Genomic DNA, 26,860 nt, shown 5'->3' on the forward strand with positions numbered 1-26,860 from the left:
GCTGCCAGTTCTGTATGGCTCTTCCACAGGGTTAAATACATCATGATGGATGAAAAACTGAGTAAGGCTATGGTGTTGGGTTGAATGCACATAGCTAGTTGATTCTGAGATAGCCAACCAGCGGCAGCAGCTAGGCTAGTGGTTCTTGTGCAAAATAAACCCCAGGGTGTCTCTGTGTGAGTGTGATTAGTTGTCCGCAATCACACATTTCCTGTTGCTATGGAATAAACTAAATCAATCCCTATTGCTATGGCATAAACTAAATCAATCCCTGTTGCTATGGTATAAACTAAATCAATCCCTGTTGCTATGGCATAAACTAAATCAATCCCTGTTGCTATGGCATAAACTAAATCAAACCCTGTTGCTATGGCATAAACTAAATCAATCCCTGTTGCGCAGCACTTCCCCGCCTAGTCATTCAGTGACTACGCAGTCATTCAAACTGAGGGGCAAGTGCAAACAGAGGCACTCCTCGGGTGCATCCCAAATAGCACCCTATATCCTATACAGTGCACTACTTTTGATCAGGGCCCATAGGGAATAGGGTGCCATTTGGGATGCACCCAGAGGCAGGCTTCACTTCTCACGTCGGGAGAATGAGGAATTACAGAGAACCATGTATCAGACAACTGTAAGTACACATGGGCAGGGACCCAGTCTCCATTTAGTTTGATTATACTGTCCTAAGTGTGCTCTATCATTTAGGTTAGTGGGTGGTGGTGAGAGAGCATTGGGATACGCATGGTGGTTTGGGGTCTCCTGTTCCCTTTCCTTCACCACAGAGATGTCAACATACAGGGTGTGTCCCAAATGGTTCCCTATATAGTGCACTACTTTTGACCAGAGAACCATAGACTAGAGGGCCCTCTCAGAGACAAGCACCCTATATAAAAGGGCTTCTTTAAAAGCATTATTTCAGCTTGATCTGGCAGCATTTATGGACTTTTATATGGAACCAGTCAACCAATGACACATTCATGAAATCCTCCCAACTTGGCTGCGTTTAGATAGGATAAGACAGCACTTTATTAATCCCCAAAGAGGACATTTTGTTTGCACCAGCTAATACTTACAACATCAATAATTGCAGAATAAATACACAACAAAGGACTGACAGACACTAAAACTCAAAACTTCATCATATCAACAAGGCATTTTTCAGTTACTGCAGTATTTGTGATTCCTTCCCCCCTCTCCTGTAGAACATTACCAGTAACATCCCAAATCCACAAAACAATATTACAGAATATTCTGTCCAGAATACCTTATTAACCCCCCCCTATTCTCACCAGCCAGCTGTCCAAACAAAACGTTACATAGCCTCTGCTCTGCCCGGGCTGCTTATGTAATATGGCATGGCAAACGCTTAGCAGCACATCCTCTCTCACTCTCTCTCTCTCACACACACACACACACACACTCTTAGCTTAGCATTCTTCCCGCGGCATGCCATGCGATCAAGCCTCTCAAGTCAAATTAAACTATGAATGTCAAGCTCCCAGTCAGTCACTGTTCATTGATGTGCATCAGATCTTATAAGAGCACTGTTATATTTCAAGGAATCCTAAAAAAAAAGAAGTGATCATGACGTTTAATAAGTAAACAATAGGATCAGGAAGTCTGTACAGGATGGGTTTAATCCCTACAAACTAAGCAGGCAGGTCAACGAATTGTGTGTGTATTGTGTGTGTAAAGCACTGTGTGTGTGTGTGTGTGTGTGTGTGTTTGTGTGTGCAATGCATTTGAGCATAGCATACTGTGTGTGCAATGCATGCATTTAGAGTACTACTAAGCTTAAAGTTACATGTACACAGTGTACAAAACATTAAGGACACCTGCTCTTTCCATGACAGACTGGTGAAAGGTGAAAGCTATGATCCCTTATTGATGTCACTTGTTAAATCCACTTCAAATCAATGTAGATGAAGGGGAGGAGACTTTTTAAGCCTTGAGACAAATGAGACATGGATTGTGTATGTATGCCATTCAGAGGGTGAATGGGCAAGACAAAATATTTAAGTGCCTTTGAACGGGGTATGGTAGTAGGTGCCAGGTGCACCGGTTTGTGTCAAGAACGGCAACGACGCTGGGTTTTTCACGCTCAACAGATTCCCGTGTGTATCAAGAATAGTCCACCAGTCAAAGGACATCCAGCCAACTTGACACAATTGTGGGAAGCATTGGAATCAACATGGGCCAGCATCCCTGTGGAACACTTGACACCTTGCAGAGTCAATGCCTCGACAAATTGAGGCTGTTCTGAGGGGGGACGACTCAATATTAGGAAGGTGTCCCTAATGTTTTGTACACTGTGTACATTTAACTTTAAGCTTAGTAGTACGCTACATGCATGCATTGCACACACAGTATGCTATGCTCAATACATGCTAACAGAGCTTGTGTGTAATAATGTTGTATTGTATGTCACAAATGAAGCAGCCCAATTACGATAATGGTCTAGTGCTCACAGAGTGCAGAGATAGTCCACTTTCATTTGAAAGTGCCAGTTGGCATGTTGTGCATCGGTTTGATGTGTTGTCGACTTTCCTCTGTGTTGTTCCTGTTTGCTATTGTGCATGCTATTGATATCCGTGTGTGTGTGTGTGTGTGTGTGTGTGTGTGTGTGTGTGTGTGTGTGTGTGATGAAGCCAGCATTCTTACCGTAACCGTCTCGTCGGTTGGGTACATGGCGTCCCTTTTGGGAGTGATAGTGTTCTATCCCAAGAATTCTATCCTGTAGTGCTGTTGCAGGGGCAGAGGAGAGACAAAACACGACTGCAGCCCCCTCTCTCTCTCTCTCTCTCTCTCTGACTGACTATCACTGAGGCACGTTAGATAGATACTGCTGCAATAGGGAAGGACCCACACTGCCAGCTACACAAACACATAGACCAATACACTTCTATAAAACAGAGAGCATGCCAGCTGAGCTCAAAGTGACACTCCTCTCTATAAAACAGAGAGCATGCCAGCTGAGCTCAAAGTGACACTCCTCTCTATAAAACAGAGAGCATGCCAGCTGAGCTCAAAGTGACACTCCTCTCTATAAAAAAAGAGAGCATGCCAGCTGAGCTCAAAGTGACACTCCTCTCTCTGGCTGGCACAACAAGCTCTCCGTCTCTCCTCTCTCTGGCTGGCACAACAAGCTCTCCGTCTCTCCTCTCTCTGGCTGGCACAACAAGCTCTCCGTCTCTCCTCTCTCTGGCTGGCACAACAAGCTCTCCGTCTCTCCTCTCTCTGGCTGGCACTGTGCTCCAACCAATCCACATGCAATACCCCTTAACACAGCCCGTCCCATCAGATACAACCCACCGCTCTCTCCACAGAGGAAAGTCCCCCCACCCCCCGGCGCTCTCTCCCCCACCCCCCTTCAGATGTACTTTTCAGTTTACATTTTCCATGTACTGAATGAAAATCTAAAAAGTTCAATGTGTTTCCATTGCATTTTCAACTATACCGACAGTTTTGTCACAAAATGTGCCTACGCTCCAGCCAACAGCTCGTAGATACAGCGTGGGTAGGTTAGTCTACATGATGAGATTAATTATGGATAAGACCGAGAATATTTTTATTTGTCAAACGGCAGTCAAGCATAGATCATCATGTCACCAGAATAAGAACCTCAATATTTATTGGAAAGCAGCATCAAGCTCATCACCACTCTGTGAAGTTCATCATTACATTTACGTCATTTAGCAGACGCTCTTATCCAGAGCGACTTACATTATTATTATTTTTTTCATACCCCCTGTGGGAATCGAACCCACAACCCTGGCGTTGCAAATGCCATGCTCTATCAACTGAGCTACATCCCTGCCGGCCATTCCCTCCCCTACCCTGGACGACGCTGGGCCAATTGTGTGCCGCCCCATGGGTCTCCCGGTCACGGCCGGCTACGACAGAGCCTGGATTCGAACCAGGATCTCTAGTGGCACAGCTAGCACTGCAATGCAGTGCCTTAGACCACTGCGCCACTCATAACTTATTTCATCTGTAGCCTAATAAACGGTTTCCCGAGTCGTAGTGGGAGGACCACACACCCCATATCATTGGCGATATGATGGTTATTATATCAATATTTGCGCATAAAGGCATTTCCAACGCCATTTCTCACATCATTAATTTTACCGACACAAAAAGAGCCCACCATGTCGAACGAACAAATTATCTGTCGGCATTTATAAAATTGTACCGAAATGTCCTGTTTCCATCACATCTGTCGTGATTTTACTCGCATAAAAACCGCGGTTGGAAACGTGGTTAGTGTAAGTACATTTTTCCTCAATAAAAGTAGCTATTAGCAAAGTCAGAGCTAGTAAGGAAAAAGTCAAGTGCAAGTGTTAGTTTGGTGGGGGGGTGAGGAGAGGTAATGTCTGCACCTGTTGTATTCGGCGCATGTGACCAATAAAATTTGATTTGATGTTTTCAGAATACGGGCAGGGACTCTGCTGTCCTAGCCTCAGGGGCAAGTTGGTTCCAGGACAGAGAAGAGCTTGGACTGAGTGTGAGCTGCCCTCCCGTAGGGGTGGGAGGGACAAGAGACCAGGGGTGGTGGAAAGGAGTGCTCAGGTTGGGGTGTAAGGTCTGAGCAGAGCCTGAAGGAAGGGAGGGGCAGTTCCTCTTGCTGCGCCGTAGACAAGCACCATGGTCTTGTAGTGGAGACGAGCTTCCACTGGAAGTCAGTGGAGTGTACGGAGGAGCGGGGTGACATGGGAAGGTTGAACACCAGGCGGGCTGCAGCGTTCTGCCCTGTGCCAACACCGCGACGACCAGATCCTCTCAGACTATGAGTGTTCTCTGGGGTGATCCATGTCTCCGTCAAGGCCAAAAGGTCAAGGGACTGAAGGGCAGCATAGGCTGAAATTAACTCTGTGTTCTTCACCACAGATCGGCAGTTCCAAACGCTGCCAGAGACCAGGGATTCCATGTGGGTTGTGCACACAGGGTACACTAAATTAGAAGGGTTGCAACCAATTGAAATCTTGCATTGGTTCAACGGATTTAATAGCTATGTAGAATATTTGCTCTCCACCTGAAGACAGGTGAATTCACATGTGGTAAGCTGCTTCTTCATCACAAAAATTGACACTAGGCAGAAACAACACCGTTGGAAGAGAGCTGGAACAGGAAGTAGGAAAGAGATAGGAAGAGAGATGAAAGAAGAGAGAGAACAGAAGGTAGGTAGGGTACAGGACCATGAACTAAATGACTATCGCCCCGTAGCACTCACCTCTGTCGTCATGAAGTGCTTTGAGAGTCAAGGATCATATCACCTCTACCTTACCTCTCACCCTAGACCCACTTCAATTTACTTACCGCCCAAAAAGATCCACAGACGATGCAATCGCCATCACACTGCACACTGCCCTATCCCATCTGGACAAGAGGAATACCTATGTAAGAATGCTGTTCATTGACTATAGCTCAGCATTCAACACCATAGTACCCTCCAAGCTCATCATTAAGCTTGAGGCCCTGGGTCTGAACCCCGCCCTGTGCAACTGGGTCCTGGACTTCATTACGGGCCGCCCCCAGGTGGTGAAGGTAGGAAACAACAAGGGTGCGTGCTCAGCCCCTCCTGTACTCCCTTTTCACCCATGACTGCGTGGCCAAGCATGCCTCCAACTCAATCATCAAGTTTGCAAACGACACAACATTGATGAGACAGCCTACAGGGAGGAGGTGAGGGCTCTGGGAGTGTGGTGCCAGGGAAATAACTTCTCACTCAACGTCAACAAAACAAAGGAGATGATTGTGGACTTCAGGAAACAGCAGAGGGTGCACCCCCCTATCCACATCGACGGGACCACAGTGGAGAAGGTGGAAAGCTTCAAGTTCCTTGGCATACACATCACTGACAAACTGAAATGGTCCACCCACGCAGACAGTGTAGTGAAAAAGGCGCAACAGAGCCTCTTCAACCTCACGAGGCGGAAGACATTTGTCTTGGCACCTAAAACCCTCAAACTTTTACAGATGCACAATTGAGAGCATCCTGTCGGGCTGTATCACCGCCTGGTACGGCAACTGCACCACCCGCAACCACAGGGCACTCCAGAGGGTGGTGTGGTCTGCCGAACGCATTACCGGGTGCAAACTACCCGCCCTCCAGGACACCTACAGCACCCGATGTCACAGGAAGGCCAAAAAGATAATCAAGGACATCAACCACCCGAGCCGCTGCCTGTTCACCCCTTTATCATCCAGAAGGCGAGGTCAGTACAGGTGCTTCAAAGCTGGGACCGAGAGAATGAAAAACAGCTTCCATCTCAAGGCCATCAGACTGTTAAATGGCCATCACTAGCAAAATAGCCATCACTATGTTAAATAGCCATCACTAGCACATTAGAGGCTGCTGCTGCCTATTGAAATCACTGGCCACTTTAAGAAATGGAACACTAGTCACTTTAATAATGTTTACATATCTTGCATTACTCATCTCATATGTATATACTGTATTCTATAATATTCTACTGTATCTTAGTCCATGCCGCTCTGTCATTGCTTGTCCATATATGTATATATTCTTAAATTCCATTCCTTACTTAGATTTGTGTGTATATGTTGTGAAATTGTTAGATATTACTTGTTAGATATTACTGCACTGTCGGAGCTATAAACACAAGCATTTCGCTACACCCGCAATAACATCTGCTAAACACGTGCATGTGACAAATATCATTTGATTTGATTTGTGCAGGACACCCTGAGCTCAGCCTCTTGCACTAAGTCTGCATCCCAAATGGCAACCTATTCCCGATTTTTTGCGCACTACTTTTGTGTAAAAAGTATTGCACTATATAGGGAATAGGCGGGTGCCATTTGGGACATAGTCCCTGAGACCAACCTTTGGTCTCTTACATGAGAGAGAACACAACACAGGAGTGGGCCGAGTGCCAGAGTCACTCCCAAGAAGAAAACAGAACACACCCCTCAGCCTTTACAAATCAGTCAGCTGCAGAGAGCAGAACGTTCCTAGGCTGACATTCAACATTACTCACTACAGCACTATACTTATCAAGCGTCTCAGAGTAAGAGTACTGATCTAGGATCAGTTTTCCTTTTTTAGATCATCCTGAATAAGATTACATGGACTAAGGGGACCCTGGTCGCCCGTTCACAGAGGAAAAAGCCACCAGGCAACCGAGACTGCAGAGTCTTTCCAGCATTAGGCTACATCCCAGGCCAAAACAGAACTGTCCCCTTTAGAAACCCCATACGGCCCCTTGCCCTCCCCTGCCACCATGTGACATAATAAGCCTATTAAAAAGAGAATTAACAACATGACTGCAGCTGGCCAATCTCTCTCACACATCTCTGGCTCCCTCTGTGTGTGTGTGTGTGTGTGTGTGTGTGTGTGTGTGCTCATCCCTAGCTGCTACACAGAGAGAGTTCATTGAAAAGTTTATTACAGCTGCCTGCCAGGGGAGATAGAGGAGAGTGATGGGAGATAAACCAGAGAGAGGGAGAGGCTCGTTGGTCGTTCTGATTAGACAACACATATTGTCCTTATTGCTTCTATGAGAGGAAAAGAGTGCGGGAGAGAGGGAGATATAGAGGGAGAGGAGGAAGAGAAGAAGAGTGAGGGAGAGGAGAGAGTGAGGGAGAGAGTGAGGGAGAAGAGAGAGGGAGGGAGAAGAGAGAAGGAGAGTGAGGGAGGGAGAGAGGGGAGTGAGGGAGGGAGAGAGGGTGGAGAGGAGGGAGAGAGTGAGGGAGAGGGAGAGAGAGGAGAGAGGGAGTGGGTGAGGGAGAGGAGAGAGGGAGAGAGAGAGAGGAGATAGGGAGGAGAGAGAGAGATAGGGAGGAGAGAGAGAGAGAGAGAGAGAGGGAGAGAGTGAGGGAGAGAGTGAGGGAGGGAGAGAGTGAGGGAGAGAGGGAGAGAGTGAGGGAGAGAGTGAGGGAGAGAGAGAGGGAGAGAGTGAAGGAGAGGAGAGTGAGGAAGAGGAGAGGGAGGAAGATAAGAAGAGTGAGGAAGAGTGAGGGAAAGAGGAAGTCTTTCTGCTGACTCACTGCCTTGGAAGGGCTGAGCAGGTTGAAAGAGGATAGAGAACAGAGGGATGGAGGGAGGGTGTTAACTTGAACAATGTGCTTAACAAGCATCTAGGGGACTGCCTGTGCTTCCACGATAATATACATTACCGTAAGCACATTTCTCTAAGAACATTACTTAAAACAATGCACTCTATACATTACCCTAGGTAAGCCAATACCTTTATCTAGAATCAAATCACATTTTATTTGTCACATGTGCTGGGTAGCCATTTGATTAGATGTTCAGGAGTCTTATGGCTTGGGGGTAGAAGCTGTTTAGAAGCCTCTTGGACCTAGACTTGGCCTCCGGTACCGCTTCCGTGCGGTAGCAGAGAATGATCTGCAAGTCATGTTAAAATCAGTATGTTATTCAAAATCAGCTCATCCTGATAAAAAGCTCTGTTTGCTACAGGAAACAGCAATATGGATTGAGCAACAGTTCTGCAGCATGCTTACTAAGGTTGCAAAATTTCCCAAAATGCCTAGGTCTTAGGACAAAATACAGTGAGGGAAAAAAGTATTTGATCCCCTGCTGATTTTGTACGTTTGCCCACTGACAAAGAAATGATCAGTCTATAATTTTAATGGTAGGTTTATTTGAACAGTGAGAGACAACAACAAAACAACAACAAAAATCCAGAAAAACGCATGTCAAAAATGTTATAAATTGATTTGCATTTTAATTGAGGGAAATAAGTATTTGACCCCCTCTCAATCAGAAAGATTTCTGGCTCCCAGGTGTCTTTTATACAGGTAACAAGCTGAGATTAGGAGCACACTCTTAAAGGGAGTGCTCCTAATCTCAGCTTGTTACCTGTATAAAAAGACACCTGTCCACAGAAGCAATCAATCAATCAGATTCCAAACTCTCCACCATGGCCAAGACCAAATAGCTCTCCAAGGATTCAGGGACAAGATTGTAGACCTACACAAGGCTGCAATGGGCTACAAGACCATCACCAAGCAGCTTGGTGAGAAGGTGACAACAGTTGGTGCGATTATTTGCAAATGGAAGAAACACAAAATAACGGTTAATCTCCCTCGGCCTGGGGCTCCATGAAAGATCTCACCTCGTGGAGTTGCAATGATCATGAGAACGGTGAGGAATCAGCCCAGAACTACACGGGAGGATCTTGTCAATGATCTCAAGGCAGCTGGGACCATAGTCACCAAGAAAACAATTGGTAACACACTACACCGTGAAGGACTGAAATCCTGCAGCGCCCGCAAGGTCCCCCTGCTCAAGAAAGCACATATACATGCCTGTCTGAAGTTTGCCAATGAACATCTGAATGATTGAGGAGAACTGGGTGAAAGTGTTGTGGTAAGATGAGACCAAAATGGAGCTCTTTGGCATCAACTCAACTCGCCGTGTTTGGAGGAGGAGGAATGCTGCCTATGACCCCAAGAACACCATCCCCACCGTCAAACATGGAGGTGGAAACATTATGCTTTGGGGGGTTCTGCTAAGGGGACATGACAACGCATCAAAGGGACGATGGACGGGGCCATGTAACGTCAAATCTTGGGTAAGAACCTCCTTCCCTCAGCCAGGGCATTGAAAATGGGTCGTGGATGGGTGTTCCAGCATGACAATGACTCAAAACACACGGCCAAGGCAACAAAGGAGTGGCTCAAGAAGAAGCACATTAAGGTCCTGGAGTGGCCTAGCCAGTCTCCAGACTTTAATCCCATAGAAAATCTGTGGAGGGAGCTGAAGGTTCGAGTTGCCAAACGTCAGCCTCGAAACCTTAATTCCTCAAGTAGCGACATGGATTCAGGATTCTGACAAACCTGTGTTGAACTCATCCCTAGAAGATCTGCAAAGAGGAGTCGGACAAAATCCCTCCTGAGATGTGTGTAAAACCTGGTGGCCAACTACAAGAAACGTCTGACCTCTGTGATTGCCAACAAGGGTTTTGCCACCAAGTACTAAGTCGTGTTTTGCAGTGGGGTCAAATACTTATTTCCCTCAATAAAATGCAACTCAATTTATAACATTTTTGACATGCGTTTTTCTGGATGTTTTTGTTGTTATTCTGTCTCTCACTGTTCAAATAAACCTACCATTAAAATTATAGACTGATCATTTCTTTGTCAGATACTTTTTTCCCTCACTGTACATGAATCCTCCAACCAGGATTTTTTGAAAACCTGGGAATTATGGGAAATGTACCTCAATTTCACAACCATATTCAACTCATTTAAATCTTTATAGATTATTATACTGCATTCTCAAAGTCCTTCCCAAGTGTTATAGAAAAACAATAGCCAACAAAAAATAATAATAATTGCAATCGATAATGGGCACTGATGCAGCAAATTAAGAGAGGCAACGAGACCTTGAGAATATCTTTAGATGAGGTGGCTGGGGGGGGGGAAATGTCATTCTGCATAGATAAAATGAACAAAACAATATATTATGACGACCTTTTGACAGCAATATGGATTGAGAAACAGCAGTGTCTTCTAGGGATGAGTTCAACACAGGTTTGTCAGAATCCTGAATCCATGTCGCTATTTGAGGAATACAACAGTGAGGAATTCTAAGAAAAGTTGGAGCCGGGCTAAGCTCCTAAAATAGTGTTTAGAGCCCCCCCAGCTATCCACTGAAATGGGATACACAAGAGAGAAAGAAAGAGGGCGAGGGACACACACAGTACGTCTCAAATGACACCCTATTCCTTTTATAGTGCACTACTTTGACCAGATCTCTATGGGCCCTGGTCAAAAGTAGTGCACTATATAGTGGACAGGGTGCCATTTTGGAAAATGGTAGAAAACTGGGTCACAGTTTCTCCTCAAATACAGCTGATAAGGGAAGTATACCAATGTTGGGAGGTCAGACAGACAGACACAGACAGACCAGGCCAGGGGAAAACAAACAGTACTGCAGTGAAACTAGGGCAGTCAGTCAGTGTGACACGGCACTCAGCTACAGCCTCTGAAGCTTTGACACACACACACACACACACACACACACACACACACACACACACACACACACACACTCCCCTGGTGGTACAACGACACGTCCCAGAGACGGTCAGATTGCAGCGGCAACACAGAGCTGATCTACTGCATTAACAACAAGTGGTTCAAGAGTTTAACTCACAAAACAGACTGCCTGGTTGGTTGTATATAATGCATGATTTGCCTTGGTGTTGAACATAAGAATCAAATCAAATCAAATGTTATTGGTCAAATACACATATTTAGCAGATGTTATTATGGGTGTAGCGAAATGCTTGTGTTCCTAGCTCCAACATAAGAATCAAAATCAATCAAATCGATTTTAAAAAGCTTTTTCGACATCAGCAGTTGTCACTAAGTGCTTTACAGTTCCCCCAACCTAGACGAGTCCAGACTCTTAAGAGTGCAGAGAGAGCGAGAAACAAAGCGAGTGATTTACTAAGGACAGATTAGAGCTGGGCTCTGGGCTTGCTGCCTACATAACCAGAACTGACTGGACGACGTTGACCTTTATCTTGGGCAGTATTTCAATGGCCACTTAAAGGCTTTTGGAACTCCACTCTGGAGATGACAAACATGTTTTCTTTCAAACAACATTTCTTCCTGTTAAAATGTCACCTACTGACTCAGCATTAAGTCTTTATTAAAAAAGGTGCAATATGCAGAATTTGCTCCGCCATTTCCTGGTTGCTAAAATTCTAAAACGTTCGCCTAATTTCAGTTTATGTGACAAATCAAGCAGTCATTGTGTAAAGAATCATTGTACCATCTAAACCGCTGTGAAATATATTTTCCATAACCAAAAATAATTGTATTTTCAGCTGTTTGAAGCTGGCATAAAAAAGGGCACGTAGAACTGATCTACTGCTTCTTAGACATGCTTTCAAATGAGAGTGACAGATCTATAAATAACATTCCTATGTGAATTTGGTATTCGCCCAAAAAGTTACATACAGTGGGGAGAACAAATATTTGATACACTGACGATTTTGCAGGTTTTCCTACTTACAAAGCATGTAGAGGTCTGTAATTTTTATCATAGGTACACTTCAACTGTGAGAGACGAAATCCAGAAAATCACATTGTATGATTAAGTAATTAATTTCATTTCATTGCATGACATAAGTATTTGATACATCAGAAAAGCAGAACTTAATATTTGGTACAGAAACCTTTGTTTGCAATTACAGAGATCATACGTTTCCTGTAGGTCTTGACCAGGTTTGCACACACTGCAGCAGGGATTTTGGCCCACTCCTCCATACAGACTTTCTCCAGATACTTCAGCTTTCGGGGCTGTCGCTGGGCAATACAGACTTTCAGCTCCCTCCAAAGATGTTCTATTGGGTTCAGGTCTGGAGACTGGCTAGGCCACTCCAGGACCTTGAGATGCTTCTTACAGAGCCACTCCTTAGTTGCCCTGGCTGTGTGTTTCAGGTCGTTGTCATGCTGGAAGACCCAGCCACGACCCATCTTCAATGCTCTTACTGAGGGAAGTAGGTTGTTGGCCAAGATCTTGCGATACATGGCCCCATCCATCCTCCCCTCAATACGGTGCAGTCGTCCTGTCCCCTTTGCAGAAAAGCATCCCCAAAGAATGATGTTTCCACCTCCATGCTTCACGGTTGGGATGGTGTTCTTGGGGTTGTACTCATCCTTCTTCTTCCTCCAAACACGGCAGGTGGAGTTTAGACCAAAAAGCTCTATTTCTGTCTCATCAGACCACATGACCTTCTCCCATTCCTCCTCTGGATCATCCAGATGGTCATTGGCAAACTTCAGACGGGCCTGGACATGCACTGGCTTGAACAGGGGGACCTTGCGTGCGCTGCAGGATTTTAATCCATGACGGCGTAGTGTGTTACTAATGGTTTTCTTTGAGACTGTGGTCCCAGCTCTCTTCAGGTCATTGACCAGGTCCTGCCGTGTAGTTCTGGGCTGATCCCTCACCTTCCTCATGATCATTGATGCCCCACGAGGTGAGATCTTGCATGGAGCCCCAGACCGAGGGTGATTGACCTTCATCTTGAACTTCTTCCATTTTCTAATAATTGCGCCAACAGTTGTTGCCTTCTCACCAAGCTGCTTGCCTATTGTCCTGTAGCCCATCCCAGCCTTGTGCAGGTCTACAATTTTATCCCTGATGTCCTTACACAGCTCTCTGGTCTTGGCCATTGTGGAGAGGTTGGAGTCTGTTTGATTGAGTGTGTGGACAGGTGTCTTTTATACAGGTAACAAGTTCAAACAGGTGCAGTTAATACAGGCAATGAGTGGAGAACAGGAGGGCTTCTTAAAGAAAAACTAACAGGTCTGTGAGAGCCGGAATTCTTACTGGTTGGTAGGTGATCAAATACTTATGTCATGCAATAAAATGCAAATTAATTACTTAAAAATCATACAATGTGATTTTCTGGATTTTAGTTTTTAATACCTATGATAAAAATTACAGACCTCTACATGCTTTGTAAGTAGGAAAACCTGCAAAATTGGCAGTATATCAAATACTTCTTCTCCCCACTTTATTACAGCATTAAGTCAGTGTCCTCTAATGGCACAAGACTCATTGGAGTTTAAAGCAGGCTATAAACAGCCTAAACGTTTGTTTTACTAATCTCTGAAAAAAATAGATTAAGAACTTTGAAAATAGTTAGTGTTAATAAATAAAAAAGTGTAATTTAATTTAATTTATATTATTCTATCTTATATTTTTTGTTATGTCTGTTATTTTTTATTATGTTTAGCTTTTTCTGAATTTGCTGTTATTTCTGTGTTTCTTTAAAATATTTTGTATATTTTTTATTATTATTATTTTTAGACCCCAAATGAATAGCAGCCTATACACCCAGATAGTGTACAGTCGTGGTCAAAAGTTTTGAGAATGACACAAGTATTGGTCTTCACAAAGTTTGCTGCTTCAGTGTTTTTAGATATTTTTCTCAGATGTTACTATGGTATACTGAAGTATAATTACAGTGAGGGAAAAAAGTATGATCCCCTGCTGATTTTGTACGTTTGCCCACTGACAAAGACATGATCAGTCGAATTTTAATGGTATGTTTATTTGAACAGTGAGAGACAGAATAACAACAACAAAAATTTGCATTTGTCAAAATTTTTATAAATTGATTTGCATTTTAAATGAGGGAAAACATGACTTAGTACTTGGTGGCAAAACCCTTGTTGGCAATCACAGAGGTCAGACATTTCTTGTAGTTGGCCACCAGGTTTGCAAACATCTCAGGAGGGATTTTGTCCCACTCAGCTCCCTCCACAGATTTTCTATGGGATTAAGGTCTGGAGACTGGCTAGGCCACTCCAGGACCTTAATGTGCTTCTTCTTCAGCCACTCCTTTGTTGCCTTGGCGATGTGTTTTGGGTCATTGTCATGTTGGTCTACCCATCCACGACCCATTTTCAATGCCCTGGCTGAGGGAAGGGGGTTCTCACCCAAGATATGATGGTACATGGCCCCGTCCATCGTCCCTTTGAGGCGGTGAAGTTGTCCTGTCCCCTTAGCAGAAAAACACCACCAAAGCATAATGTTTTCACCTCCATGTTTGACGGTGGGGATGGTGTTCTTGGGGTCATAGGCAGCATTCCTCCTCCTCCAAACACGGCGAGTTGAGTTGATGCCAAAGAGCTCGATTTTGGTCTCATCTGACCACAACACTTTCACCCAGTTCTCCTCTGAAATCATTCAGATGTTCATTGGCAAACTTCAGACGGCCCTGTATATGTGCTTTCTTGAGAAGGGGGACCTTGCGGGCGCTGCAGGATTTCAGTCCTTCACGGCGTAGTGTGTTACCAATTGTTTTCATGGTGACTATGGTCCCAGCTGCCTTGAGATCATTGACAAGATCCTCCCGTGTAGTTCTGGGCTGATTCCTCACCGTTCTCATGATCATTGCAACTCCACGAGGTGAGATCTTTCATGGAGCCCCAGGCCGAGGGAGATTGACAGTTATTTTCTTCCATTTGCGAATAATCGCACCAACTGTTGTCACCTTCTCACCAAACTGCTTGGCGATGGTCTTGTAGCCCATTCCAGCCTTGTGTAGGTCTACAATCTTGTCCCTGACAACCTTGGAGAGCTCTTTGGTCTTGGCCATGGTGGAGAGTTTGGAATCTGATTGATTGATTGATTCTGTGGACAGGTGTCTTTTATACAGGTAACAAGCTGAGATTAGGAGCACTCCCTTTAAGAGTGTGCTCCTAATCTCAACTCGTTACCTGTATAAAAGGACACCTGAGAGCCAGAAATCTTTCTGATTGAGAGGGGGTCAAATACCTATTTCCCTCATTAAAATGCAAATCAATTTATAATATTTTTTACATGCGTTTTTCTGGATTTGTTGTTGTTATTCTGTCTCTCACTGTTCAAATAAACCTACCATTAAAATTATAGACTGATCATTTCTTTGTCAGTGGGCAAACGTACAAAATCAGCAGGGGATCAAATACTTTTTTCCCCTCACTGTACAAGCAACCCATTAGTGTCAAAGGCTTTTATTGACAATTACATTAAGTTTATGCAAAGAGTCAATATTTGCAGTATTGACCCTTCTTTTTCCAAGACCTCTGCAATCCGCCCTGGCATGCTGTCAATTAACTTCTGGGCCACATCCTGACTGATGGCAGCCCATTCTTGCATAATCAATGCTTGGAGTTTGTCAGAATTTGTGGGGTTTTGTTTGTCCACCCGCCACTTGAGGATCGACCACAAGTTCTCAATGGGATTAAGGTCTGGGGAGTTTCCTGGCCATGGACCCAAAATTTCGATGTTTTGTTCCCCGAGCCACTTAGTTATCACTTTTGCCTTATGGCAAGGTGCTCCATCATGCTGGAAAAGGCATTGTTCGTCACCAAACTGTTCTTGGATGGTTGGGAGAAGTTGCTCTCAGAGGATGTGTTGGTACCATTCTTTATTCATGGCTGTGTTCTTAGGCAAAATTGTGAGTGAGCCCACTCCCTTGGCTGAGAAGCAACCCCACACATGAATGGTCTCAGGATGCTTTACTGTTGGCATGACACAGGACTGATGGTAGCGCTCACCTTGTCTTCTCCGGACAAGCTTTTTTCCAGATGCCCCAAACAAATCGGAAGGGGGATTCATCAGAGAAAATGACTTTACTACAGTCCAATCCCTGTACCTTTTGCAGAATTTCAGTCTGTCTCTGATGTTTTTCCTGGAGAGAAGTGGCTTCCTCGCTGCCCTTCTTGACACCAGGCCATCCTTCAAAAGTCTTCGCCTCACTGTGCGTGCAAATACACTAACACCTGCCTGCTGCCATTCCTGAGCAAGCTCTGCACTGGTGGTGCCCCAATCCCGCAGCTGAATCAACTTTAGGAGACGGTCCTGGCACTTGCTGGACTTTCTTGGGCGCCCTGAAGCCTTCTTCACAACAATTGCACCTCTCTCCTTGAAGTTCTTGATGATCCGATAAATGATTGATTTAGGTGCAATCTTACTAGCAGCAATGTCATCCTTGCCCGTGAAGCCCTTTTTGTACAAAGCAATGATGACGGCATGTGTTTCCTTGCAGGTAACCATGGTTAACAGAGGAAGAACAATGATTTCAAGCACCACCCTCCTTTTAAAGCTTCCAGTCTGTTATTCTAACTCAATCAGCATGACAGAGTGATCTCCAGCCTTGTCCTCGTCAACACTCTCACCTGTGTTAACGAGAGAATCACTGACATGATGTCAGCTGGTCCTTTTGTGGCAGGGCTGAAATGCAGTGGAAATGTTTTTTGGGGATTAAGTTCATTTTCATGGCAAAGAGGGACTTTGCAATTAATTGCAATTCATCTGATCACTCTTCATAACATTCTGGAGTATATGCAAATTGCCATCATAAAAACTGAGGCCGCAGACTTTGTGAAAATTAATATTTGTGTCATTCTCAAAACTTTTGACCACGACTGTATACCAGATAGTGGTTTCGTTTGGGACATCCATCTATGAACTGAGCAGGCCTGTATCCCCCACCCACCCAGCCCCTGTTGCCCATTCACTCACTGGCCCATTTGTTCCGCTGGAGACACTCCAATAAACTCCAATAGAGCCAGCCGGGTGGCATGGCAACAAAGGCCCCAGCAGCCAGGCCCTAGGTTAAGTCCCAAATGGCACCCTAGTCCCTTTATAGTGCACTACTTTTGAACAGTGCCCATAGTAGTGCACTTTATAGGACACAGAGTGCCATTTGGGACATATAACATCTAATAGAGCCGGGTAGCATGGGAACAAAGGCCATACCAGCCACTAGGGTAAGCGTAATAGAGCCGGGTAGCATGGGAACAAAGGCCATACCAGCCACTAGGGTAAGCGTAATAGAGCCGGGTAGCATGGGAACAAAGGCCATACCAGCCACTAGGGTAAGCGTAATAGAGCCGGGTAGCATGGGAACAAAGGCCATACCAGCCACTAGGGTAAGCGTAATAGAGCCGGGTAGCATGGGAACAAAGGCCATACCAGCCACTAGGGTAAGCGTAATAGAGCCGGGTAGCATGGGAACAAAGGCCATACCAGCCACTAGGGTAAGCGTAATAGAGCCGGGTAGCATGGGAACAAAGGCCATACCAGCCACTAGGGTAAGCGTAATAGAGCCGGGTAGCATGGGAACAAAGGCCATACCAGCCACTAGGGTAAGCGTAATAGAGCCGGGTAGCATGGGAACAAAGGCCATACCAGCCACTAGGGTAAGCGTAATAGAGCCGGGTAGCATGGGAACAAAGGCCATACCAGCCACTAGGGTAAGCGTAATAGAGCCGGGTAGCATGGGAACAAAGGCCATACCAGCCACTAGGGTAAGCGTAATAGAGCCGGGTAGCATGGGAACAAAGGCCATACCAGCCACTAGGGTAGCGTAATAGAGCCGGGTAGCATGGGAACAAAGGCCATACCAGCCACTAGGGTGCGTAATAGAGCCGGGTAGCATGGGAACAAAGGCCATACCAGCCACTAGGGTAAGCGTAATAGAGCCGGGTAGCATGGGAACAAAGGCCATACCAGCCACTAGGGTAAGCGTAATAGAGCCGGGTAGCATGGGAACAAAGGCCATACCAGCCACTAGGGTAAGCGTAATAGAGCCGGGTAGCATGGGAACAAAGGCCATACCAGCCACTAGGGTAAGCGTAATAGAGCCGGGTAGCATGGGAACAAAGGCCATACCAGCCACTAGGGTAGCGTAATAGAGCCGGGTAGCATGGGAACAAAGGCCATACCAGCCACTAGGGTAAGCGTAATAGAGCCGGGTAGCATGGGAACAAAGGCCATACCAGCCACTAGGGTAAGCGTAATAGAGCCGGGTAGCATGGGAACAAAGGCCATACCAGCCACTAGGGTAAGCGTAATAGAGCCGGGTAGCATGGGAACAAAGGCCATACCAGCCACTAGGGTAAGCGTAATAGAGCCGGGTAGCATGGGAACAAAGGCCATACCAGCCACTAGGGTAAGCGTAATAGAGCCGGGTAGCATGGGAACAAAGGCCATACCAGCCACTAGGGTAAGCGTAATAGAGCCGGGTAGCATGGGAACAAAGGCCATACCAGCCACTAGGGTAAGCGTAATAGAGCCGGGTAGCATGGGAACAAAGGCCATACCAGCCACTAGGGTAAGCGTAATAGAGCCGGGTAGCATGGGAACAAAGGCCATACCAGCCACTAGGGTAAGCGTAATAGAGCCGGGTAGCATGGGAACAAAGGCCATACCAGCCACTAGGGTAAGCGTAATAGAGCCGGGTAGCATGGGAACAAAGGCCATACCAGCCACTAGGGTAGCGTAATAGAGCCGGGGTAGCATGGGAACAAAGGCCATACCAGCCACTAGGGTAAGCGTAATAGAGCCGGGTAGCATGGGAACAAAGGCCATACCAGCCACTAGGGTAAGCGTAATAGAGCCGGGTAGCATGGGAACAAAGGCCATACCAGCCACTAGGGTAAGCGTAATAGAGCCGGGTAGCATGGGAACAAAGGCCATACCAGCCACTAGGGTAAGCGTAATAGAGCCGGGTAGCATGGGAACAAAGGCCATACCAGCCACTAGGGTAAGCGTAATAGAGCCGGGTAGCATGGGAACAAAGGCCATACCAGCCACTAGGGTAAGCGTAATAGAGCCGGGTAGCATGGGAACAAAGGCCATACCAGCCACTAGGGTAAGCGTAATAGAGCCGGGTAGCATGGGAACAAAGGCCATACCAGCCACTAGGGTAAGCGTAATAGAGCCGGGTAGCATGGGAACAAAGGCCATACCAGCCACTAGGGTAAGCGTAATGAGCCGGGTAGCATGGGAACAAAGGCCATACCAGCCACTAGGGTAAGCGTAATAGAGCCGGGTAGCATGGGAACAAAGGCCATACCAGCCACTAGGGTAAGCGTAATAGAGCCGGGTAGCATGGGAACAAAGGCCATACCAGCCACTAGGGTAAGCGTAATAGAGCCGGGTAGCATGGGAACAAAGGCCATACCAGCCACTAGGGTAAGCGTAATAGAGCCGGGTAGCATGGGAACAAAGGCCATACCAGCCACTAGGGTAAGCGTAATAGAGCCGGGTAGCATGGGAACAAAGGCCATACCAGCCACTAGGGTAAGCGTAATAGAGCCGGGTAGCATGGGAACAAAGGCCATACCAGCCACTAGGGTAAGCGTAATAGAGCCGGGTAGCATGGGAACAAAGGCCATACCAGCCACTAGGGTAAGCGTAATAGAGCCGGGTAGCATGGGAACAAAGGCCATACCAGCCACTAGGGTAAGCGTAATAGAGCCGGGTAGCATGGGAACAAAGGCCATACCAGCCACTAGGGTAAGCGTAATAGAGCCGGGTAGCATGGGAACAAAGGCCATACCAGCCACTAGGGTAAGCGTAATAGAGCCGGGTAGCATGGGAACAAAGGCCATACCAGCCACTAGGGTAAGCGTAATAGAGCCGGGTAGCATGGGAACAAAGGCCATACCAGCCACTAGGGTAAGCGTAATAGAGCCGGGTAGCATGGGAACAAAGGCCATACCAGCCACTAGGGTAAGCGTACCCATTAAGCCCACTTACATCTTTGGATTCAAATAATAAAGAAATAGAAAAAAATATGCTGTTTAATGTTTCAACCAATTAATCTGGTTGTTATATCCATAACAGTTTTTATTCTAAGCCAATCAGGTGTTTTATTATTAAGTCTTTGACTGTGATGTAAGTTCCTACTAGTGGCCAATTTCAAAGCTGCAAAAACACTTGTGTTGAGGCGACCCTCGGATAAACACATTTGCCAAAAAAAAATTGTACCTTCTAAAATAAGTGATCATACTTTATGTAAAATTAAGAGATTAATGTGCTGATGAATGCACATGATAGCATATTTCATGGGCAGTCATTACTATTTCTTGCCAATTGAAAATATGGGTTTTTCACGCTAGCAGTCGTGGCTGCATGTCACAGCCACACAGTAGCAACATCACTTGGTGAACTACAACAACATAATAGATTTCTGGCATTAACAGCTTCCATTTTTAAATACATGTTGTCTTATTTTACTGTTAAATGAGCCTTGCATTGTTATACATAGATGTTATTTCTGTACATTTGACATTTATCTCAGGTGGGCTTAAAAGTTGCATTATGCAAAGAAAATCACTCCGCCATTTTCTGATTGCTAAAATTCTAATAGTTCGCCTAATTCCGTTTATGTGACAAAAACAAGCAATGTATAGCGTAGAGAATCATTGTACCAGCTAAACCGCTGTTAAATACCTCTTCAATAACCCAACATTTATTTTCAGCTGTTTGAAGCTGGTGTACAAAACCGAAAGTAAAAAACACAAAAACTAAAAACTTAAGAACGGGAAGCATAGAAATATCACACTTAGAACAGATCTACCGCTTCTAAGACTTGCTTTCAATGAAAATGACAGATCCATAACTCATATTTCTAGGTGAATTTGGTCGGGTCGCCCAAAAAGTTAAATATCGCAGCTTTAAAAAAGGGTAGAGTAGCACAAAAAGCACTCCCGCTATACAGAATGTAAATGGCAACAAATAAATATTACTCCATATGATCAATACTTCCTTTGCATAATATTGTAGTCTACAGTGTATATTTATAGTTTCTAAATATTTTATGAGTAGAGTTTGCTATTCTGTCTTTTTCATCATAAATCACAGTTGTTCCAAATAAGCCCAGTATGCTCCTATTAAGCCCAGTATGCTACTATTAAGCCCAGTATGCTCTTATTAAGCCCAGTATGCTCTTATTAAGCCCAGTATGCTACTATTAAGCCCAGTATGCTACTATTAAGCCCAGTATGCTCTTATTAAGCCCAGTGTGCTACTATTAAGCCCAGTATGCTCTTATTAAGCCCAGTATGCTCTTATTAAGCCCAGTATGCTACTATTAAGCCCAGTATGCTCTTATTAAGCCCAGTGTGCTACTATTAAGCCCAGTATGCTCTTATTAAGCCCAGTATGCTCTTATTAAGCCCAGTATGCTACTATTAAGCCCAGTATGCTCTTATTAAGCCCAGTATGCTACTATTAAGCCCAGTATGCTACTATTAAGCCCAGTATGCTACTATTAAGCCCAGTATGCTCTTATTAAGCCCAGTATGCTACTATTAAGCCCAGTATGCTCTTATTAAGCCCAGTATGCTCTTATTAAGCCCAGTATGCTACTATTAAGCCCAGTATGCTCTTATTAAGCCCAGTGTGCTACTATTAAGCCCAGTATGCTCTTATTAAGCCCAGTATGCTACTATTAAGCCCAGTATGCTCTTATTAAGCCCAGTGTGCTACTATTAAGCCCAGTATGCTCTTATTAAGCCCAGTATGCTACTATTAAGCCCAGTATGCTCTTATTAAGCCCAGTATGCTCTTATTAAGCCCAGTATGCTACTATTAAGCCCAGTATGCTCTTATTAAGCCCAGTATGCTCTTATTAAGCCCAGTATGCTACTATTAAGCCCAGTATGCTCTTATTAAGCCCAGTATGCCTACTATTAAGCCCATAGTATGCTCTTATGTTAAGCCCAGTATGCTACTATTAAGCCCAGTATGCTCTTATTAAGCCCAGTATGCTACTATTAAGCCCAGTATGCTCTTATTAAGCCCAGTGTGCTACTATTAAGCCCAGTATGCTCTTATTAAGCCCAGTATGCTACTATTAAGCCCAGTATGCTCTTATTAAGCCCAGTGTGCTACTATTAAGCCCCAGTATGCTCTTATTAAGCCCAGTATGCTACTATTGAAGCCCAGTATGCTACTATTAAGCCCAGTATGCTCTTATTAAGCCCAGTATGCTCTTATTAAGCCCAGTATGCTCTTATTAAGCCCAGTATGCTCTTATTAAGCCCAGTATGCTCTTATTAAGCCCAGTATGCTCTTATTAAGCCCAGTATGCTCTTATTAAGCCCAGTATGCTCTTATTAAGCCCAGTATGCTCTTATTAAGCCCAGTATGCTACTATTAAGCCCAGTATGCTCTTATTAAGCCCAGTATGCTACTATTAAGCCCAGTATGCTCTTATTAAGCCCAGTATGCTACTATTAAGCCCAGTATGCTACTATTAAGCCAAGTATGCTACTATTAAGCCCAGTATGCTACTATTAAGCCCAGTATGCTACTATTAAGCCCAGTATGCTACTATTAAGCCAAGTATGCTACTATTAAGCCCAGTATGCTACTATTAAGCCCAGTATGCTACTATTAAGCCCAGTATGCTCTTATTAAGCCCAGTATGCTACTATTAAGCCCAGTATGCTCTTATTAAGCCCAGTATGCTACTATTAAGCCCAGTATGCTACTATTAAGCCCAGTATGCTCTAATCCACTATTAAGCCCAGTATGCCTTATTAAGCCCAGTATGCTACTATTAAGCCCAGTATGCTCTTATTAAGCCCAGTATGCTACTATTAAGCCCAGTATGCTACTATTAAGCCCAGTATGCTACTATTAAGCCCAGTATGCTCTTATTAAGCCCAGTATGCTACTATTAAGCCCGGTTTGCATTGAAACACATGGGGATAGTGTGTTGATATCCCTAATATTCAATGAACATGAGCATAAATATGTTTTTTGTTCAGAACTAAGTTGATTAAAAACACACACAAACTACAGTTATGCATATTATGCATCTAGTCACGGTGCCTTTACCAAGATTAGAAACAATTAGGAACAATTAGAAACCTCTGTACTCTCTCCAAGACGTTTGGAGTGGACAGGAAGTCATTGATGCAGAGAGAGAAGAACAAGGTCAGGGTTGAGGGACAGTGGACAGGAAGTCATTGATGCATAGAGAGAAGAACAAGGTCAGGGTTGAGGGACAGTGGACAGGAAGTCATTGATGCAGAGAGAGAAGAACAAGGTCAGGGTTGAGGGACAGGAAGTCATTGATGCAGAGAGAGAAGAACAAGGTCAGGGTTGAGGGACAGTGGACAGGAAGTCATTGATGCAGAGAGAGAAGAACAAGGTCAGGGTTGAGGGACAGGAAGTCATTGATGCAGAGAGAGAAGAACAAGGTCAGGGTTGAGGGACAGGAAGTCATTGATGCAGAGAGAGAAGAACAAGGTCAGGGTTGAGGGACAGGAAGTCATTGATGCAGAGAGAGAAGAACAAGGTCAGGGTTGAGGGACAGGAAGTCATTGATGCAGAGAGAGAGAGGACCAAGGTCAGGGTTGAGGGACAGGAAGTCATTGATGCAGAGAGAGAATAACAAGGTCAGGGTTGAGGGACAGGAAGTCATTGATGCAGAGAGAGAAGAACAAGGTCAGGGTTGAGGGACAGGAAGTCATTGATGCAGAGAGAGAAGAACAAGGTCAGGGTTGAGGGCCAGGAAGTCATTGATGCAGAGAGAGAAGAACAAGGTCAGGTTTGAGGGACAGGAAGTCATTGATGCAGAGAGAGAAGAACAAGGTTAGGGTTGAGGGACAGGAAGTCATTGATGCAGAGAGAGAAGAACAAGGTCAGGGTTGAGGGACAGTGGACAGGAAGTCATTGATGCAGAGAGAGAAGAACAAGGTCAGGGTTGAGGGAAATCAGGGGTAGAACACCTACAAGTGGTGGACAAAAACGTGAACAAATGAGGGACAAGAAGATGACTATTGAGCGACTACTCATGCACTTTTAGGTAGGGACATTGTCATATTGTTGTCCTTCATCCATCCAGGTGATTCTGTTTTTTTGGTCCACCACCTGCTTCAGGAAGACAAGTTGAACTAATTAACAACAATAGCAGTACAGCAAAATGTGAATCAGCTTTCAGATAATTCATTGAAAGTTATGTTATGGTCTTTGTGCATGGCTTCTTATCCAGAGGGCCAATGTGGGTGCAGGTTTTTGTTCTAACCAAGCAATAATACACCTGATTCATTGTCTTGATTGAAGTCTATGATTAGTTGAATCAGGTGTGTAATGACACCTCCTCTGTTATGAGTGCTGTTTTCATGATGAATAGCAATGTTCTGTTTATTTTAATAACTTTAGGGGAGATTCATATAATCTATTTTTATATAAGACATTTCAATTTCTAAGTTTTGAACATTTTGAAATGAATTCAAAATTATGATTGAAAAGGTAGCCTTATTTGGAACACCCCATGGGATTAAAGTGTACTTTCTGTACCAATTAAACCCAGTCCAGACTTCACATATGTTTTTTATGTAAGTGAAGTCATAAAACTTAGAGAGATTCATCTTTCATTTTATCTCCACTTCTCTTGGGCAGTATAATGTCCAAACGTGGGCAGTATAATGTCCAAACGTGGGCAGTATAATGTCCAAACGTGGGCAGTATAATGTCCAAACGTGGGCAGTATAATGTCCAAACGTGGGCAGTATAATGTCCAAACGTGGGCAGTATAATGTCCAAACGTGGGCAGTATAATGTCCAAACGTGGGCAGTATAATGTCCAAACGTGGGCAGTATAATGTCCAAACGTGGGCAGTATAATGTCCAAACGTGGGCAGTATAATGTCCAAACGTGGGCAGTATAATGTCCAAACGTGGGCAGTATAATGTCCAAACGTGGGCAGTATAATGTCCAAACGTGGGCAGTATAATGTCCAAACGTGAGCAGTATAATGTCCAAACGTGGGCAGTATAATGTCCAAACGTGGGCAGTATAATGTCCAAACGTGGGCAGTATAATGTCCAAACGTGGGCAGTATAATGTCCAAACGTGGGCAGTATAATGTCCAAACGTGGGCAGTATAATGTCCAAACGTGGGCAGTATAATGTCCAAACTTGGGCAGTATAATGTCCAAACTTGGGCAGTATAATGTCCAAACTTAGATTTTGGTAGGCTTAATAGGTACACTTACCCTACACCCAGGCTCTAAATCAGCCAGCCACTACAGAGAACAACAGGGTGTATTCATTAGTGCACAACATAGCAAAATACAAAGGTTCAGGTAGTACCTCATATTGTGCTGCCTAAAAGAAAGAACAACTGCAGTAGGCTCCAATTACTTTCAAATCACCACCACTGCACATGAACAACAGGGTGAAAGAGTGAAAGACCAATGGAATAAAACCAGCCTTTTTTTTTATTCAACAAGATTTGGATGAGAGAGAGATCTTCTCCTTCATTACCTGCAGGTGTTCAGTAGAACTGCTGCTCAGCTCATCTCCAGACTCTGAGTCGTTGCGTCTCTCCGACCCCTCTGAGTCACAGTGCCCCGGCGGCATGTCCACGTCCAGGGGTGCCCTGCGGAGCTCTGGGGAGGAGGCACGGGCACGGGGCAACGTGTTACATCCCCGTCCAGGAGCGTGGGGGTGAGGGTGGCTGTTTTGGAGGACATCTGTCAAGGCCCTGTCGTGGTCGGTGGGGCTGCCAGGGTCTCTACCAGGGTTCTGGTTGGCATCCCTGTCCCTGCGCTGGCTCGGAGGGGTGAGGGCTGCCCCCGACGAGGAGGAGGGGGAGGGTGACGAGGGAGAGGGCCGGCCGAAACTGGTCACATTCAGGTTCTCGTTAGATCTGTCTCTGTCCATCTCCAGGACGCTGGGCTTGACCCGCACCGGGTTCCCCCCACTCCCCCCACGGTAATGCCCCAGGTGCAGGGGCTTGGGAGGCGGCATGAGGGCCTTACGGACCTCCCTGACGTACTGCGCTGGGACATAAAACGCCTTGGTCCCCTCCTCTTTCTTGACCTGCCACCAGTCCTGGTTGGTCTTTTTCACCAGCATGTAACACTCTCCCTGGCGGATGGAGACCTGGCGCTCCTTGGATTTGTAATCGTAGTCATACTCCACCTCGATGTACACCTGGCCCGGGGCAATGGGCAGCTCACACCCCCGCCCATCCCGCTCTGCCGCCATCACGGTGAAAACACTGGCTGGTGCTGGAGCTCACCGCCGCAGGGACACAGCCTGGCTCTGCATGGCCCACTGTACAACTTGAGAGGAGAGAGAAATGGGGGAGAGAGAACAGGCCTAGTTTATCATAACATTCGTTTATATACACACACACACACACACACACACACACTAGGGTTGCAAAACTCAGGTAAAAGATTCCCGGAATCAGGAGATAATTAGCAAGAAATCCAGAATCCTTCAACTCCAAGATTTCTGGGCTTGCATAGTTTAGACACACTCACACTATAGAATGGAGGGATGGGATGGGGGAGCATAGACTGAAGACTGACTGAAGACTCTGGTAATCCCATTCCCCAAGTCTATGTACACTGTCAACAGTAAGAGTTGTGCTCCTAGCCTAGGAAGTTGCCTGAGACAGGTAGATAATATTACAGGAACACACACACACACACACACACACACACACACAGACACACAGACACACACACAGACACTCTGACTGGGTAATCCCATACAAATCAAATGTTATTTGTCACATGCGCCGAATACAACAGCTG

At 45.3% G+C, this 26,860-nt stretch overlaps 1 protein-coding gene across 7 annotated transcripts in view; it reads right to left on the bottom strand.

Moving 5' to 3' along the window:
• LOC121535447 (rho GTPase-activating protein 12) overlaps positions 1-26,860 on the bottom strand; it is a 106,975-nt gene that overhangs the window by 63,593 nt on the left and 16,522 nt on the right. For all 7 annotated transcript variants that reach the window (XM_041842527.2, XM_041842528.2, XM_041842523.2 and 4 more), the window contains exon 2: positions 25,578-26,380. In XM_041842527.2, coding sequence (XP_041698461.1) covers positions 25,578-26,303 — 726 coding nt within the window. In that variant the 5' untranslated portion in view covers positions 26,304-26,380. The remainder of the gene's footprint in view (positions 1-25,577; positions 26,381-26,860) is intronic.

This window comes from Coregonus clupeaformis, chromosome 21 (assembly GCF_020615455.1).
Source record: "Coregonus clupeaformis isolate EN_2021a chromosome 21, ASM2061545v1, whole genome shotgun sequence".
NCBI lineage: Eukaryota > Metazoa > Chordata > Actinopteri > Salmoniformes > Salmonidae > Coregonus > Coregonus clupeaformis.